Source organism: Nansenia antarctica, assembly GCF_963989245.1.
Source record: "Nansenia antarctica genome assembly, chromosome: 4".
Taxonomy (NCBI): domain Eukaryota; kingdom Metazoa; phylum Chordata; class Actinopteri; order Argentiniformes; family Microstomatidae; genus Nansenia; species Nansenia antarctica.
This window is the reverse complement of record NC_137689.1, coordinates 69,819,183-69,838,572: the sequence shown is the minus strand read 5'-3', so window position 1 is coordinate 69,838,572 and position 19,390 is coordinate 69,819,183. Positions and strand designations below refer to the sequence as shown.

Here is a 19,390-nt window from a genome sequence, read left to right as displayed (position 1 = left end):
GAAGAAAGAATGACTTACCTTACGGTGCCTTTCACCCCCTATCTCTAAGGTCAGCTGGGTCTCTATATTTATCCCACCTCAAATCTGATGTGGTGGGGGAGGCTATTCCAGAGCCTAGGGGCTGCCTTTGCGAAGGCTCTATCCCCTCTAATTTTGAGCCTGGTCCTAGGGACCTCCAGCAGCAGCTGGTCAGCTGACCTTAGGGCTCTGGATGGGGTATGGTGGCGCAGGAGATCGGCTAGGTACAGAGGTGCCTGCCCATTTAGTGATTTAAAAACAATGCGGAAGCGGACGGGTGGAGTGAGACCAGGATGGGTGTAATGTGGTCACGCGAGAGTCAGAGGGTTAGGGTTAGGGTTAGGCTCTGCATCTTTCCATGTGTTTTCTTTCTTTCTATTTCCAAGGAGGAGGTTTCGCACGAACAGGAGAGACTGAAGGAGGAGCAGAGCAACATCCAGAAACGTAGCGAGCACCTCCTCTCCATCATGCAACAGTTCAAAGGCATGTGACACACGGGTATCCACAGCAACCACAGGAGGAAATGGACCGGGTTTGTGGGTGTGGCCGAAGGACGTCACCGACAGTCCACTCAAAAGCTCTGTGGAAGAAAGAATGTGATGTTCATTTGTGTTTTTCCACTGTCTGGATAGTTAGATAAACTTTTATTGTCTCTGGTAAGAGGTTCAGAGAACAAAAAATAACTAACCCCACACAGTGTTTAATGTCTTTAAACCTTTCAATGGTTGGTACAGTTCCTGGAGTATAGAAAGAGTAGACAAGAGGGAACGTTCATGAGAAGAAATAGAGACTTAGTATTAACTTGCTGATTCATGTGATGACTGTACATTAAACATGATGTGTTGCATGCCATACTGTGGTCTTGTCATTTCACAATGTAACGAAACGTTTCTGAAAAAATAACTGTGATGTACCCTCTCATGCTCCCTCTCTTAAACACACTGTGCAGTCCATTTAAAAACATGTTGAATTGTTGTTACTTACATGCTGTCCTATATGAATGAATGAATGAATGGTCTTTATTGTCATTGCTACAGTACAGGGACCAAACAACGAAATTTAGGAGGGGTGGCTCCCCTGGTGTTAGGGGAAAAAAATGGGGAAAAAAACACAAGAAGGGAAGGAGCTTCAGATAGTCAGAGGCATATGTTTATTGAGGAATAAGTGATTCAGTGATATTACCATTTCAGCCTGTAGGCTATTTGAGTCAAAAATTATGTTTCAGTATGATTTGCATGACACTAACACGTTTCACTCCTCCAGTTATATCACTCCTTTCAACTTGTTCCCAGCCCTGTCGCAGTCACACATACGCAGGCGCAACATTGTCGGTTCGGTTGCAGTCTGCGCGGACAGAAGAGGAGGAAAGATAATGCACATTGACTCACTATTTGGCAGGATGAACGAATTAAGTGCGACAATTGTTTCTTTTGTAGTATCATTATGTGGCAGTGGGAAGGGGAGGGGAAGGTTTGGCCGTAGAATCTGATATTCGGGATCTGTGTCATCTGAGCGATAATAAGCGGCAGATTCCGACATTAAGACATCCGGCTTCGTTTTCGCGATTTCAAAGTAAAGCGTGAGGTAAGAGATGGATCACAATGTTATCATATTTTTCGTGAAATATGTAATTATTACGTAACATAAAGTATATGAAAATCTACGTAAATGTGTTCATTATAATGTACTGTAAGGAACCTGTGAGGCATGTAAGTAACTCCCTAACTCTCTTGGGGTTGTGGTCGCACGGTCGGTTGGTATGCGGAAGATCAGGGTTCGAGACCCGCGACAGTTCCAGTCCCGCTACAGCACTGTACTTATTTGTGCAATTACATCATTTCACAGAGGGCACATACAATACAGTTTATTTCAACAAATCTCTGGTACCACTCTCCTCTGCACTTCTAGAACATAGATCAGGTGAGTTCTAATCTAAAGCGGTTAGTGCCCTATCTGAACCCTTTAGCTTCTCTTTGTGAATTAATTTTGCAGTAATAAGGTGTTTAGTCCTTAATATTCTATCATATGTTACCTGCAGAGAAGAGTTTAAGTAATGAAAGATATTTCTGTACAGTTCGTTATATAAATTGACTGACTTATTCCAAAGCGCTTTACAATGGTCTCTCATTCACCCATTCACACACCCATTCACACACCAATGGCGGCAAGCTACCATGCAAGGCGCTGGCCCATTAATTGGGAGCAATTTGGGGTTCAGTGTCTTGACCAAGGACACTTCGACATGTGGCCAGCCGGGGGCACTATGAGCTGGTTGGACACGTTAAAAAGCCAGCAACAGTTTGTAAGACATTGCTCAAACTGACCCGAGTAGAGATAAGAGATAAGATTAAATAATCAACAAATATTTATGTACAGTCCATTATAAGTGCCCCTATGCAGCCCAGCAGTCTTTCATATAGGTCATTGGAATATTAGAAGAATTGCAAAGCCTCAAAAACATAAATAATACATAGAGAGGATTACATGTTTATTTTTCAGAGATAAGTTAAATGTAATATGTGTTTCCTTTATTCATATTTACTATCTCTATATGCTTAAACCATTTTAACGGCGCTTTTATTTTGAAGAAATCATCATTTACATACGTTTACATTGACCGGAAGTAGGTGGGCGGAGTTACAGTGTTATCGTTCAGGGAACACGGATGCTTGCTTCCTCAAGGCTGGCTGAGGCACTCAGGGGAGAGCGGGAGGCGAAACTATCCTTCATAACGTCCTATAATAATCTATAATTGTAGAAAAAAAAGCGGGTAAGCAAATCCAGAAACACATACGGCAGCTTTCCACACACGTAGGCAGCCAACCACAAACATGGGATTCAACAACATGGCTGTGTGCGGGGAGGACTGCTCTTCGAAGTGGGTGGAAAGAGGCTGGTTTGAGTTTGTTTTTCTGTTTTGATTTGAAAATGTGTTTCTTGACAGCCCAGATTACAGTCCTTCCTTTGTTCAACACTGCTGTTTCGCTGCTCTCTCTCTCTCTCTCCTGCAGGATTGTAAATAATATTGAAGCAATATGGCTGACATTTCCACTGCAGCCAGGAGTAGTTTTTCTAGCTAGCCTATCTGTGTATCCCTGGTTTATGCAGACAGACCCTAGCGACTGTCTGTCTGGAGTCGTTTGCTAAGGTCGCTTTGCAACAAATCCATGTCTTTCTGCTCCTGGATCACTGTAGATGACTACTGCTGTATGATTTGGTTGATTCAGCATTTGGGTCATGGTTGCCTAGACTTGTAGTTAGTGTAAATGCTGAAATTGAATGGAGTCCTTGTGGTTTGCTGTTGTCACTGATCACCAAAACAATGTTTCCCCTTCACGAATTACATTTCCTGTCAGAAGCTTCATATTAAGAACATATATGAAAAATACATGCCTGCTACTTTATATGCTATTCATGACAAGAATAGCATAAGTTGAGGTAAGTGTTAGACTATATTATGTTCTGCCAAGGCAAAAGCATGCTCACAGTAGGCTAAATAAAGACATTAATATTTGACAGGGAAAACAGTGTACCCACCGACAAAGACTTTGCATAGTTTATTAGCCAACCACTTTAAAGGCTCACTGAAGTCATTGATTTCCATATGAAAACATTTGTGTGTTTGTGTGTGTGCATTCGAGGGGGGGGGTGTACCTTCCATACTGCCAGCTACATGTATATAGGTCTACAATGTGTTCATTTTGGTTGATTATATTCTGAGATTTGAAAAGGACAGACCAAATGCATAAAAATCTGACCAGGTCGACCTAATATTCTGTTGGGAAAAGGTCGTAAGAAAGGAATGTAGCAGTGAGGGCAATTTGTTTTGTGACCAGACGCATTGGATGATTGGATGACATTTGATGATGTCATGGTGACATGTCATTGAGCGGCTCGAGTCACATGTCTCATACATGTCTGACTTCTTCTTTGGTTTGTAATAATAGTAGGCTCCTGGTGATGCAGTGGCTGGTCCTGTACCCTGTTGTTAGGCTCTCTCCATGCTGTAAAAGCAACAACAACAAAACTGTGAAATCCATTTTCATGTGTATTTAATGGTTAATCCATAATGCTTACCGTCTTGAACATTCATCATTTACTGAGGGTAAACTTGGGAGTTGTAGCAATTAACTCAAATGTTAATTCTGATTCTGATGGGCAATTTGAAACATCGGGACTGATCTGGGCATTCAAAGTGAGATATAACTCAGGTTGCTTAAAAAAACAAAACAAGGAATGTGTCGGCTAAGGAAGAATGAAAACAACAACGGGGTTAAATTCCACTTCAAGTTCAAGGCCAGGCAGAGATAATACGCTAAGAGTCAGACAGCATATTGTCTGTTGCCTGTGAATCGGTTGTGTCTTCAGGTGTGTGTGTGTGTGTGTGTGTGTGTGTGTGTGTGTGTGTGTTCTCTCCCCGTATGCTATGGGTTCTACCAAAGTGAATAGAAGCTAGTGTGTCTGATCTGTTACACAACGCTTCTCACTTAGCTAAATAATGGAAGTCACATGTCTGAGCTGGCCTAGCTCGTCTAGCAGTGCCAGAAATTAGGTTGTCCCAAATAGTCAAGGCTGGGCTGGAACAGTTAGCATTAGCATCTAGCATCCCTACATCAGGTAGACCTTAGGGATAATGGACATAGGAAGAAGAATTAGAACACATTATATTTGTATAGAGCTTTCTCATGAACTCAAAGGACTTAACATGTCAAAAACAAGAAAAGAAGATTATGGGAGGACAGTCACAGAACATGCATAACATGCAGCCCTAAACATTACCAGCCTGCCTGAACAGGTAGGTTGTTAGCCAAGTCTTTAAAAAAAGGGGCGGCAGGTAGCCTAGATGTTAGAGAGGCCGGCTAGCAATCAGAAGGTCGCTGCTGGTTCGATCCTCGCCTCAGGAGGGGGCTGCATGCGTGCTGGTGAGCAAGGCACTTAACCCCTAATTGCTCCAGGTGCGCTGCCTATGGCTCACCCTGTGCCTAGAGCAAAAATGCATTTCGTTATACTCTGTGCAATGACAAAAAGGGTTGAATCTAATCTAAAAAGAGTCAACACTGTCAGACATGGTTTGGTTTGGAGGCACCCAATGTCCCTGGGAATACATTGTTTCACTTTAAAACGTTTGCAAAATAAAAAGCCTATACAACTCTATGCACAAGTACTGCTTGTAACAATTCCAACAGAAGAAAAAAAACACATTGACTTTTAAGGCACCATATGCAGGAATGCGCCCTCTGTTGACTGCAATGAGAATTGCAATGACAACTCAGACAGCTGTAATGTTAAACAGGAAGTTTCAGTAGGAAACAGAATATATGTTTCAAACTTATTTGCACACAGGCTTCAGTTGCTTAGAGTGGCGTCTACGTATTAGGTAGCCAATGAGCCGCACACACGCAAGTCACAGGTCACATGCCCACAGCGAAGTGGTAAGCCGATTCAGGCAGAAGGGCATGGTCTATTGGCAAAGACTGCCAGTGCATCATAAGTAAGTAATGATGAGCATGGTTATTCAGTGACATTCTCAAAGGGAAAAAGCTACATATTGCACCTTTAAGAACTGTGCAGATTCAAAGTTCTGTAATGAATTGACTCTAAAATGTCCCCGTTTTTTTGTTTTTTTTTAGGTTTCCTCAACTGTTAAATATCTGCTCTAAATTGAAATAGGGTTAGGAGTAAAAATATGTCTGCATAAAGAGTGGGGTGTTGGCTATCATATAATAATCATTATTATTATATTTTTAATGATGATGTAGGTAAAATAGGAAAACAATTGTAGATCTTTTCCATACAGACGCTTTTCCAGTTTTTTTACCAGAGGCTGTTTGACCATAAATCAAAGGCTTTTTCTATGATGGAAGATGGTTGAACAGTGTATTTCTGACTTCATTTCCCAACAATGTCAGACTCTTAGCTCTTGACCCAGTTCGATATGCTCTGATGAATTTCACATGTCTACCTCCATGAGCCCTTTTACACAGAACTGCCCTCCAGCAAAACACATGAAGGTTGTCAAGGTTTCTATCACCGTTGCCATCTTTTTTTTTTATTGAATGTTGGTGTCCTACCTTTCCCTAACACACATAAATGGTCAGCTTGAATATCAGACTTTTCAGTCAATAAGGTTTTGATAGACTTCACCGATGGGGATCTATGACATTTATTTACATTAGTATGAATGTGGGGAGTGAAAGTGAAAGACTTAATGTTTTCTTTTATCAACATAATAAGAGGGGAAGTAAGATGAGATGTCCCCCACTGTTTGACTGATATCCAAATCTTTCTTGGTTTGCAGGATATTGGGGAGTCCGTTATCACGATGATCCTCTCTGAACAGTGACCTGGAGTTGGTCCTCTGCCAGCTGTGGGTACCATCTGGACACTAATCACTGTGATGTACCTGGACTGAGTACCAGAGATGTTTTTTCTTCACTCCCTCTCTCTATTGCCATTTTTCCTGAATTGGTTGCCATAAAAGATTCTGACTTGACTGACTCACTGCCTTCCGTTGATTGGACCGGATTCCATAGATTTATTTTCCGTCATCATCATCCACTCCTCTGGCCTATTAAATTATTAATGTTTTCATTATGTTCATATTTTTACACCCCAGAACTGGTACCGTAGATATTTTCACCCTAGTCTGGCAGCTAGGCTGCTCCCCTAACTCCAGATGAATGAAGACCCCATTCGGGAAGAGTGCACCAGGCCAGAGATCCAGAGCTGATGCAGGTTGGGCTTTAATGAGTTGTTGTTATTATTGATGGGTTGTTTCGAATCATCTAGTTTGTGTGCACGATCAGGTACTCTGTAGATATACACTCAGAACGTCTGTGGTTGTTTGTTTTTTTCCTCTTTTTTTTATTATCTCAGGGCATGCAGGTGTTTCTGCAGGTATGATGAAGAAAAAGAACTCCCACAAGTAAGACAGGAAAACAACTTTTATTTATTTTTTCGCTTTAAATAAGTGACTTTCAACTGTTCAAAATATAGTAGTAGCATTAAATACACAGAAAAAAGTCATTTGTAGCTGGGTGGGTACTGTACAGAGTACAGCAGTCAGTTCTGCTCGGTCAGATAAGTGTAAATTATTTAGTCTAGCAGTGTGCTTCTGAATACCTGATATCAGACACGGGTCTTTAGTGTCGTCATGGAGAGCACGGAGGACAGTTTTAGCAGCGCAGGGACGAAACCCTGCGTAACATTACATGGCCAATACTGGCTCCTACAAAGGGTCTGGCTCCCTCTCGGGGTCTGACGTGGACATGTCCAGACAAAGACAGACATCTGAGAACATCCGTATGCAAATAGTCTAATCAAGTCCGTTTCGTTATTTGTCAGGTGCATCGCATACAGACGTAATTCAGGAATCGAACCCACAACCTAAGCGTTGTTAGCGCTGTGCTCTACCAACTGAGCCACAGAGGACCACAATATGATGAAACATCAACTAGTGACAATAGTAGTGCGTAAGGGTGTAGTCTGAGTAGCAAATCTAACTGATTATATTGCCATCTTACCAACCACCTCAGCCTGTTCTCATCGGTTCTCTCCTTGATGTCGCTTTGGACGTCTGCAGGAAACACAAGAGCAGCCCGGGGCCCAACAACAAGGTGGGGTCCCAGCAGTCTCGTAGGAACATCGTGGGCTGCCGCATCCAGCACGTCTGGAAGGAGAGCAGCAGCACGTCGCCCTCCCAGTGGAAAGGCACCGTGCTGGACCAGGTGCCCGTCAACCCCTCCCTCTACCTGATCAAGTATGACGGCATCGACTGCGTCTACGGCCTGGAGCTGCACAAGGACGAGCGCGTGCAGGGCCTCGAGGTCGTCCCCGACCGCCAATGTAAGAAGGCCTGCGTTGGTCTGTCTGTGTTGCTCTGTCTGTGTTGGTCTGTCTGCGTTGGTCTGTCTGCGTTGGTCTGTCTGCGTTGGTCTGTCTGTGTTGGTCTGTCCTCTGACGTGTGTTTGTTGTTGTTGTTGTTGTTGTTGTTCTTGTTGTTGTTGTGGTGGTGTTTACAGACAATATCATGTGTTAGTGTCATTTAGTTGTTATTGTTGTTGTTTACAGACAATATCCTCTGACGTGTGTTAGTGTCATTTAGTTGTTATTGTTGTTGTTTACAGACAATATCCTCTGCATGTGTTAGTGTCCTTTAGTTGTTGTTATTGTTGTTAGTTACTGACAAGGTCCTCTGGCATGTTTGTGTAATTTAGTTGTTGTTTACAGACAATATCCTCTGTTGTGAGTTAATGTCATTAAGTTTTTGTTGCTGTTTACAGACAATATCCTCTGGCGTGTGTTAATGTCATTTAGTTGTTTACAGATTCCTTTGATATGTTTTAGAGTAATTTAGTTGTTTTTGACAGTTTCTGTTTGTACGTTATGAATTCAATATGACCGTCTGTCCTTGGTGTTCCACTTGCAATGACACAACTCAGACAAGGCTGTAAGGTCAAACAGGATGTTTACTAGGAAAAATCATCATCATCGTTTTTTTTACAGACAATTTTAGACATTCTGTGTTGTATGTCTGTTTTGCACATTTATTAATCGAACGTGACCGTGTATTCTCCCGTGTTTATTCCTGTGCGTTTCCGTGTTGCAGCCAACACACGCATCTGCGACCCCACCCTGGCGGAGACCATGGTAGGGAAGGCGGTGGAGCACATGTTTGAGACAGAGGAGGGGTCTAAAGACGAGTGGAGGGGCATGGTTCTGGCCCGCGCCCCCATCATGAACACGTGGTTCTACATCACCTACGAGAAAGACCCGGTCCTGTACATGTACCAGCTGTTGGAAGACTACAAGGAGGGAGACCTCAGGATCATGCCCGACTCAAGTGAGTGCTCTCGCTCTCTGCCGCGTCTCGATGAACTGTCCTCGTTTGTTTATTCTCTGCTTGTGGATTAAAAGTAGTTTTGTTTGTTCTCTTGATTGTGGATTTAAAAGTAGTTTTGTTTGTTCTCTTGATTGTGGATTAAAAGCATTTTTGGTTTTGTGGCCTGGGTCGGTTCTGGTTCGGTTGGCCCAGTTGATCTAGCACTGCAGCCTACAGTGTGCCTACAGTGTGCCTACAGTGTGCACACACTGACCCAGTGGCGGCTGGCCAATAGAGGGCGCTAGAGCGCCGCCCCCACCTTCCAACGCAGCCCCACTTCTTGTAAAATATTTTTTTAAATAAACATTGTTTATTCATAAAATGCGGCTGATATTCTGTCGGCGCCTATCAGCATTCATTAAAAATCCTCCAATACAATAAACATTTTATCTGTGTGTGTGTAAAATTCACTGTGAAAATACATAGGGGAGGAGTCGGGGCGCCGGCCGAATGGCAGTCTATCCAAGTCCAAATACTTTTGGCTTACACGTGAGCTGTAGCAGCGCTCCAATTGGCTGTCTCCTATTCCCCGGCCGGCCAGCAGAAAAGTGCGCCCCGAGCATGCGCAGATTATAGGCTTACCTAGGCTGCAGCCTAGGGCCACTACCACTAGGGGTAGTAAAAATTAAAAAATGCGTGAGACTTGAGAGCCCTGAATATCCGGTTGTTAAGTCTGACGTCAAACGTGACGTTTTGCAATTTATTTTAATTAATTGCAAATAATTAAGTTATATATATATTCTCATGCTTAAATCGACTGTAAATCCAGATTTTAAAGTTGATATTCTTCCCCGTGGAGCATGCCCCCATAACCTGTGCCCCACCCAAAATGTTTATCACCAGCCGCCACTGCACTGACCATGACCATGTCTGTTTGTTTGCCTCCCAGATGACTCCCCTCCGGCAGAGCGGGAGCCGGGGGAGGTGGTGGACAGCCTGGTGGGGAAGCAGGTGGAATACGCCAAGGAGGACGGCGGTAAACGGACTGGCATGGTGATCCACCAGGTGGAGGCCAAGCCCTCCGTCTACTTCATCAAGTTTGACGATGACTTCCACATCTGCGTCTACGACTTGGTGAAGACCTCCTAAAGGCCCCCCCCCCCCGGGGCGGTGCACCGGTTGGGAGGCTGGAGACTGGAGGCTGGGGGAGAGGGGCCGTCGGGGGTGGGGGGGGGGGGGGAGTTGTGGTTCACCATGCAGGCAAGATGATCACCACCATATGGAACCTTATCCACCAACTTTGCCAAAATTCTCTTGAAGAACGAATCACGTGACACCTTCATTTTGAGATGCGATGGACGACCTGGATATTTCACTGAAGCCTTTGGACTAGTGACAAGTGAATAGTGAAACAAGTGAAACATCGTTTGATTGTTATGGTCAGAGGACGACTGGGGGGGAGGGCTCTTTGTACCTGAGCTATTGGCCACGTGTGGCCGTGAAGTGGGATTTGTTTTGTTTTTTTAAACTGGTCATGCCCAGGTAACTGATGACATGAAGATCTTAAGGATGTACTGCACACTATCCCTTTGTAAGGGGTTGGGCAAAAGATATCGAGCAGCTTAATATTTGCACACTGCATATTTATGTGCGATTCCTGATTGAATTGGCATCACATTGGATTACATGTAGAGATTTGATGACCAAAACAGCGTAAGAGATTTCCCTCCTTTATGCGAGTGTTGCACTTCTATGTTCCTAACTGCTCACAATGCAATTCTGGTGTCCCATGAACAGAGGTCCGTATTCGGTTCATTCTCAGAGATTCCTTCAGACCTTGACTATAATTACATGTTTGTGATATTTGGCTGAATGATAAAAGCCTACGTATGCAGTGAGCAAAGAAATGTGCTTGTTTAAGTTTAAAGAGGGAGGTGACTATTGTTTTAACTGAAATGTTTTCTGTTCTTCAAGAACTTGTTTACTTATTTGAGTACATGTATATTTGTCAGGCAGAGATTCACAGTTCTATCATAAGCACTCATTTCTAAATATCTTCTTAGTAAAGTAGAGGATTTAAGTACTTCTTGTGTTTGGTTTTTTTGTGAACGATATTTCATCATCTCTGCAAACACTAGCCTATTCAAAATGGTTAACCAACAAGACAGTTAATCTGGTGTCCAGAGACTAGGTTTGTTCTAAAGGCCTTGCCAAATCCATTAACCTTTTATTTTATTTTATTATTCACTCACAATAACAGCAATAGTTGTTATAATTATTCTGATTATTATTATTATCGTTCTCGTTTTCATGTTTACAATTGTTTGTTTTGTTGGGAAAATCAAACATGTTCTTCGTTCTTTTCTCTTGACCTCTGTTGTTAAATGTTATTTTCGCATCGTCACAATTCTTCATAACCTTTTTGTCATGTGCTATATGTTCTTTCTGATGCGTTGTTCTCTCAGACTCTGCCTTCTCAGACATGCCTTTGAATGAATAAAGCCAGTACGGTGAAAGTAGTAAGAACAAGTATTTATAAACATTGAATGTAGGCTACCCCAGTTCTCCAGAAGTATTCTACATTGTCGGCAGTAACCACAGCAACAGTCCTAGAGTGTTTCAAATAAACCGTACTGCTACTTACAGAAGTATTCAGAACTGTACATGAAATATTGCTCTCAACTAAAGCCTTGTTTTTTTTGTTAGCCTTTTTCTTATTAATATGATCTGATTTACCTCCTTCTCTTTAAGTCTGGAGGCATTTTAAATGTGATCCCCCAACTCTGGAATTTCAGTGTGTTCATAACAAAAACTACAAGTGCTACCATATGACCCGAGGCCTCCTTAGGAATTTGACAATGTTTGTTGGAGAAGCAAAGTGCACTCTCTACCCCCCCCCCCCTCACACACATGTTGTTCATTACTGTCATGACCCCCCCCCAGACCCCGCCTTATTGCTCTTTTCTGCACGGCTCACTGACACTCGAGCAGTGCTTCTGTCCGAGCTCAGACTCTGGAGAGACGTAGCGGTCTTATAGTGTCCAGTAACAGATCAGAGAAGGTATTTCTGCTGTTGTGTGGACAGATGACCACTGCCCCCCTCTACTTGGGTGCATGCACATACCTATGAGGCCCACTTTTTTTTTTAGGTTGTTATAAGTCATGATTTTTTATAAATTATTCTCAAAACATTTCTTATTAACTCCCTTTCCCTTAACACCCCCCTCCCCCCGCCGCCTCCTCCTTAGCCACTGCATTGCTACCAGAAAGAATAGAACCATGTCAGGACAATGTTTGAGTCCCTCTTGTACACTAGTATAGGGATATGACGCACTAACCTCTGAGGACTACGGGTGGCTTTGGTGACATAATGATATCCAAGTTATAATGAGGCCCATGGCAACACACCCCACAGTATAAAACCCCTCTATATCTTAGAAGCTACAAGCAAGTATCTTCTATAGGTGTGGCTCTGTCGTATCCAAAGTTACCACAGACTTCTGCTTATGCAAGACATCTCCTTCAGAAAAGATGTTCCATGGGTTGGCCTTTCTCACCTACCTACTGTAGTATTGTACTGTGTTTGATGTTGGTTCATTGTGGAAAATTTGATAAGAATTAGACCTCTTGTTTTCTCTTCTCTTCTTATTTTTTTATTTTATTTTTATTTTTGCATGAGCAACAAAATGCCGTCAGATACGGTGAGATGCATGTCTATCTGTCGTTTACTTTCAGCTTTTCTTCAAGGTTGTTTGACGTGTTTCTTGTTAAATTCCCTTTTTTTTTTTTTTTTTTTATAACAGGAAAAACTAAGTAATGTTTGTATTTAATGTTCCGCTCTGCTTTAAGATGCTAGGCACTGGTTGTCATGCCAACAGGAGACAGGTGCCTGCAGTCGACAGCATTTGAGGGATCATATCTGACACCATACTGAGGTTGATCAAAAATACTTATATTTTTTGAGTGCCACAATTAAAACATAAATTCAAAGAAAAAGGCCTTATGGGGAAGGGGAAATGTCTATATATATAGACTATATATATATATAGACTATATATATATAATCGGTGTGTAAGTGTATGCGTGCGTGCGTGTGATAGCGTAGTCATCCTAGTCACATATCAGAGTAGTAGATAATGTAAACACAATTTAAAGATATAAAATATTACTCTTTTCATTTCTCGCAGTTACACTTAGATGCGTTTGAAAACAATTTAAAGAAAGATTTATATATGGTCCCTTTTAGATGCTGTTGCTATTGAATAACTTTGTAAAATACAGTGCAATTTGATGGTTGCAGATACATGTACTGTATAGTTCCTCCTTCATGTGTGTTGTCCAGCTAAATGGCTTCTGTTTGACTGCATCGTTATTGTTTTGAACAATGTAGATAGTTCATTTTATTTGCATTTAGAGGTATACGCACATTTAAAGAAAACATGTTACTTAATTCTGTAAGTAATTTTTATAATTATCATGACAGTATCCTTATAACATTTGAAAAAATTAAAAACTTAATGTGAAGTTTGTGATGGATCTCTGCCGTTTTATACATCACCGTTGACCATGTTACAATATCTATTGCAATATCTTGCCTCTAAACACAGCAATCCTTTGATTCAGGCTAACAAACTTTGACAAATTACATTTGTAAAGCGCTTCCTCGTGGACTCTAAGGGCTTCACATGAAAAAAATTTTTATAATAGGACAGTCACAGAACATACACATGGGGATGTGCCCCTTTAATCATAATTTATGGATATTATTTTGTACTATTTTGGGGACCCCGCCCTTTGGCTCAAACCCCCCCAGTGGCATAATCTCCATAGTGCGGGGTGGGGGGTACTCATGAGGCTCATAGTAGCTGCTTGTCGACCACGGTGGCAAGGCATACTAATGGTCAGATAGTGCCCAACGCCCGGTGCTTCCAGCCCAGTAAGCCCGGTTAAATTTCCACAGCTGGTATTCTAGTCCCGTCCTGTAGTGTTGTTCCTATACATTCTGCAGTTCGTGGCAACTTACAGACACACACGGAGAACCTCTTTGAGCATTTATGGATTAGAGTTATGTTTCTGAGCAAAGGGCACTAGACATGTTTGCCCCTTCACCCAATATCATTTGCGAGAGGTTTTCCCTGCTTAATCATGCTCACGCTCCCCTAGCAAAGATGAAAAGATGCAAAGATGACTAGAGAAATTAGTCCAAAACAGCGCTATAAGGATTGTGAGTCAAGTTTATTATACTTATATACACCAATTTCACCATTGAATCACTATTTTGTATTAAATATAAAATACAGTGGGGTGCAAAAATGTGGGCACCCCTGGTTAGAGGTTAGGTTTGCTTCTTTTCACTTAGATATGAATTGTAAACGGCATTTTGACTAGGGGTGCCCACTGCACCCCACTGTACATTGCCTCATCTTGCACCACAGCTGCCCCACCTGCCCCTAATGTAACAACGCCACTGTAAAACCTCGCTGACGGTGATTGGTGTGTACAGCACGAGGGATCCTTCAGAACCAACCCGTTATCGATAATAATGACTCGATTGATTGATTGATTGAAAACTTTATTAGAAGATTTGCAGAAGTAGGTACATGAAAGTACCAATTACATACAAGGTCAACTAACAGGATAAAAACCCAAGAAAGCCACTGGCTTATTTCAATTGGGGTCCTTGATACTCAATTCATCGTTACATGTAAGACAGACAAAAAACTAGTACTATCTACAAGATAATACAGACAAATAACTAGTACTATCTACAAGATAAACATACATCCAACATGGGAAGAACAATACAACAAAACATAAGGTATGTACAGCGGGTAGGACAGGTGGGGACATACACCACAGGTGGGGGCGGGGGACAAAACACAAAGTAAGTATGTACAGTGACAGTCGCGTTTGTGAGAAGACTCGGGATTGGCCTAGACAGCTGCCAATCATATCGCCAGTTTTGAAATGACTGAGCCAGCCTCGAGGACAGGAGGGACAGCGATGTTTACCGTAACTTCGTTCTGACGGGTTTGGAAAGGGAAAGGTAGCTACTAACTACATCAACGCGAACCAAAGCACAACGTAAGATTGTGTGTCGTGAACAGAAGTGGGCGTTGTTGTTTTTTGTTGCTTGCTTTATTATAAAACAGCCGACAAAAGAAAACATCAGTACCAAACTTCTAGACCTCTTCTCTTCTTGCCGATATTAAACTGTACTTGTGTGACGCTTAGCTCCGGTGACAGTTGCTATAGCCACTAGTTATCGAGCGGCAAATTGTTCAGAGGGAATCAACATCCAGCGTGGTCCAGCTTTGACAACATTGCCTTTCCCTGCGGCGAGGAACTTGTTGCGTTTCTCCGGGTAGGGTCGCCTCCTCTGTCCCGCCATGGTGGAGGTCTTCTCTGGGCGAACTCTCCTCAATAAAGACGGGGACCCCATCGATCCGGAAGACGCCCTCAAGAATAAAGTGGTCGGTATCTATTTCTCCGCCGGCTGGTGCCCGCCGTGTCGAGACTTCACCCCGATCCTCTGCGATTTCTACACGGAGCTCGTGGAGGAGAATGAACCCGCGGCGCAATTCGAGATCGTTTTCATCTCTTCTGACAAATCCACCGAAGACATGGTGGAGTATTACCACGACGAGCACGGCGACTGGCTGGCCCTGCCCTGGACCGATCAATACAAACAGTAAGTCAATGCTCTGTGTCTGGTCAATATGAATGGATGAATAAGTCAATGAATGAATGAATGAGTGAATGAATGAATGAATGGTCTTTATTGTCATTGATATAGTACAGGTACCAAACAACGAAATTTGGGAGGGGGGGCTCCCCTGGTGCTAGGAAAGAAACTAAAAACAAGAAGGGAAAAGAGCTGGTTTACATAAATAAAGGCTATGTACACTATCCACTATACTACTATACAAATAAAACACTGTGCTGTACTCTATGCTATGCTATACCTATTCTAACATTTCCTATCTCTGAACCTTATGTACCCTAGGGTTGTCATATTGCACATAGTGTTATTGCACATTCATTTAAAGTGTCGCAGTTTGCAGGTTTGAAATGTACACAGTTGTGTTTCAGTATTGCACTTGATTTCAATCTAGTAGCTGCCATCAATTTGTCTAGATTGTCCAGGGCCTAGAACCTAGGTCTTTGCTGTGTTCAGGGCCTGAATGGCCCTGGGGTAGAAGCTGAGCTTCAGTCTATGTAGTTTGTTATTCGTATGTCAGGTCAAATCACACACAGTTGAGACACAAAAGGTGTGTTCTGTAATAACACAGTACAGTAACACCCGTAGCCGCGAACCATGGCTCCGTAAGAGGTTTAGGAGACACACTTTATGGGATTATGTTTAAAAATAGACCAAATCTCTCTGTCTAGTCAAAGTGATCGGAGACACCATAGCAGGCCGATGCTACTGTATTTCTGGGTTCTGTGGAACATGTTTCCTTCCGTTTTTAATAAGTAGCTGATCATTGGTCCATCAATGTAATACAGGCGTCATACCCATATCCTTAAGTGATACAACATATGCAGGTAGGCTACTACATCATATTATACAGTAGAGTTGGTACATATGTAGGTGGCCAGTCATTTGTGTCTGGTTTTGTCTAGCCTGCATAGTCAATAATGATGATGTTAATAATAATCATAATCATAATAATACATTACATTTGTCCAGCGCTTTCTCATGGACTCAAAACACTTACACAATTATATCATAATAATACAAATAATATATATATATATATATATATACATATATACAGTCAAAAGCTTGGACACACTTCCCCATTCTGTATATATATATATATATATGTATGTTACGGTACATGTGGGAATACGGTACATGTGGGAAAACTAGGGTTGGGGTTAGGTGCTAGGGTGCTAGGGGTAGAGTTAGGGTTAGGGTTAGGATTAGGGTTATGGTTAGGGGTAGGGTTAGGTGCTAGGGTGCTAGGGTTAAGGTTAGGGTTAGGGTTAGGGGTAGGGTTAGGGTTAGGGTTATGGTTAGGGTTAGACATGCCAGCATGTACCAAGTCGACGTAGCACCTAACCCTAACCCTAACCCTAACCCTATTTTTCCCACATGTACCGTCTTCCCACATGTACCGTAACATATATATATAGGAGGACAGTCTCTGAACATACATAACATACAGCCCTGTAGCCTACATGAATAAAGCCTAATGATAAAGTAACTGATGCTACGCCTGTGCCACTTTCCCTCTCAGTGACCTGAAGACGCGGTTCAACATCACAGCGGTGCCGAAGCTGGTCATCGTGAAGGAGGACGGCACCGTGATCACGGACAAGGGCAGGAAACAGATCCGGGAACAGGGCCTGGCCTGCTTCAGGGGTTGGCTGGAGGTGGCAGAAATCTTCCAGAACTTTAAAGCCTAGAAGTTCTAGAAGTTCTAGTTCTACAAGTTCCATAATCAACTTTATTTCTATAGCAATACTTTATTCTGCGCTAGGAAAGACAACACATTTGTAATACTAGCCACAGTAGTGACGCTCTAATAAGGCTCTTTCAGATGTGAAGTATGAATATGTATATAGCCACTGTAGCCTATACTCCTGTACGACTGTATACTCTTTTGAGGTGCTTGGTTGTTTTTATATTTTGTTTTATATGACTTGAAATGCACTGATATTAAACTTCTTACAGTTTGACAGTTTGCTGTCAGACCATTTTGGTCACCTCTCACTTTTGACTGTGTTATTGGAGGTTGTTGTTGAGTTGTTGACTCTCTGGAGACATAGTCCAGGTGCAGAGGAGTCTTTTCCATCCCCTGTGTTTCATTAGTGCACTATGGAAGGCCCACAGGAAGTCATGTTAGCAAATGACTTGCTGTGCGTTTGCCTTTGCACCAACTGCATTTCCTAAAGGATGCCCGTCAAAGATAATTGTGAGAGTCTACAAGCCTGAATCTCCAAAGAATTGCTTGTTTTTAGCTGTGTTGCTGTGTCGCCTAATCATACACAGAGAAGGCATAGTATTAAACTGGGCCAAAGCCAGGTAGTGGTTGTCAAAGTGGTCAGTAAACTATCTCTCTCTCTCTTTCTCTCTCCCCCCCCCCCTTCTCTCTCTCTTAGAAGCTATTGTAGCTAGTTCACTTCATACCACGGGAGGGCGCTATAGACCCACTAATGAGACGGAGGGCACCATAGACCCACATATATAGTAACTGTCTTCCAATATAAAGGTGTTTTATTTAGTTGTTTGTAAACAAACAATGAATACGTTTTAATATTATGTTTGAAACTATCGCGATATAATGGAGTGTTAGTCATTCCATTCTGTCTATACATTTAACAGTGGTTGGCTGAAAAATGAAGGATTGCACCTTCAAGGCCTAAGAACAATGGTTCACTTAATATTAGGGGGATTTTACCCAATGCTTGAGCTTGACCGTTTGAAGTAGAAGAGCGTGACAGATTAGAGGCATTTTGTGTTATAACAAACCTTCTGAAATGCCACAGCCCTCCCCTACCATTGCTGCTGTTCTGCCTACAGAAAGGTCTATTCAGTCGTCTAGTAAATTCACTTATGCAGAGACACTAAAACGAAGAGTAGCCTACAGCTTGGCCATCACACAAACTCTTTTTCAAGATCATGTAAATTGTCCATCCTTCTGCTTGCTGATACTTTGGTCCAAAAGCCCCCCCCACCCCCTCCTAATTTCTCACGTTCTTGGTCTTTTTTTAAAACCTCTTTTATGATGCAACGTTGATTTAACACCAGGCAATCTTCGATTAAACCAGGCCGAATGAGAGTCCCGTTACACGGCGTTCAGACGGCGCATGGCCCTGTGTTTGCACACAGTTTCACCGCTTGAACGAGTTTCCCAGAGGTCTGTCTGCACAGGAGCGCTGGCCCTCGGTGGAGACACAGCTGGAGGGAACGTGTGAGTAATGAGCCGAGCTCGGATGAATAAACCACTGTGGTTCTCAAACTGTCGCTCTCCTTTTCAACCGATCACCATCAACAGAACAGGAGAATCTCAGTAGCGAGACTCAAAATCGTGACGTTAGAATTATAAGGTTCTATCTCCATTTTTCTCAAAATTGATACATAATCTGATCCATTAGGTGTTTATTAATGCCTGTGTGGTGTTGTTTTTTTAAATGTTGACATTTTTGAGTTAGTAATTCATAAAATACAAAGGTTCCATCTCACAAAACATAATGGAATGTAAACACTTTGACGCTCAATATCTCTGAACTGCCCTAAACGGAGATAGAACCTTATCATTCTAACCTCACGAAATGCGGACAAAACTGGGCTCCCTGTCTGTCTTTGAGCGATATAACATGCGCACGGTGTCAGAATAGCGGGACCTGGCTGAAGTTGATTGATGGACCAGGTCAACACATCCTGTAGGTCGATTAAAAAAAAAATCCATCTAAAAGTTGAATTGATTATTAAATATCAAATAGCGGGAATGCGTTGATTATTTCACCACGAGGCTACTAGGTTATCCAAAAGCAAACGACTGCGGTGCGCTTTTACGCAGCGTACTTCAAAAAGAGTCA

At 42.4% G+C, this 19,390-nt stretch overlaps 3 protein-coding genes across 3 annotated transcripts in view; all 3 read left to right on the top strand.

The window, feature by feature from the left end:
• The window catches only part of LOC308156320 (RING finger protein B), a gene marked incomplete at both ends in the record, with an annotated part of 8,632 nt that extends 8,123 nt beyond the window's left edge, over positions 1-509 (top strand). Inside the window, one exon of the mRNA XM_080529659.1 lies at positions 405-509. Coding sequence (XP_080385785.1) covers positions 405-509 — 105 coding nt within the window. The remainder of the gene's footprint in view (positions 1-404) is intronic.
• Positions 510-6,698: 6,189 nt separating this feature from the next.
• On the top strand, positions 6,699-9,988 carry spina (spindlin a; the record flags this gene model as incomplete). The annotated part of the gene is made up of 5 exons (XM_080528990.1): positions 6,699-6,753; positions 6,895-6,943; positions 7,601-7,863; positions 8,627-8,860; positions 9,789-9,988. 5 exons carry the CDS (start codon positions 6,699-6,701, stop codon positions 9,986-9,988), a joined length of 801 nt encoding a protein of 266 aa, XP_080385116.1.
• Positions 9,989-15,217: 5,229 nt separating this feature from the next.
• nxnl2 (nucleoredoxin like 2) lies at positions 15,218-17,254 on the top strand (the record flags this gene model as incomplete). Its single annotated transcript, XM_080528209.1, has 2 exons — positions 15,218-15,530; positions 17,086-17,254. The coding sequence occupies exons 1-2, from the start codon at positions 15,229-15,231 to the stop codon at positions 17,252-17,254; spliced, it is 471 nt and encodes a 156-aa protein (XP_080384335.1). The 5' UTR covers positions 15,218-15,228.
• Between the last annotated feature and the right edge of the window lie 2,136 nt (positions 17,255-19,390).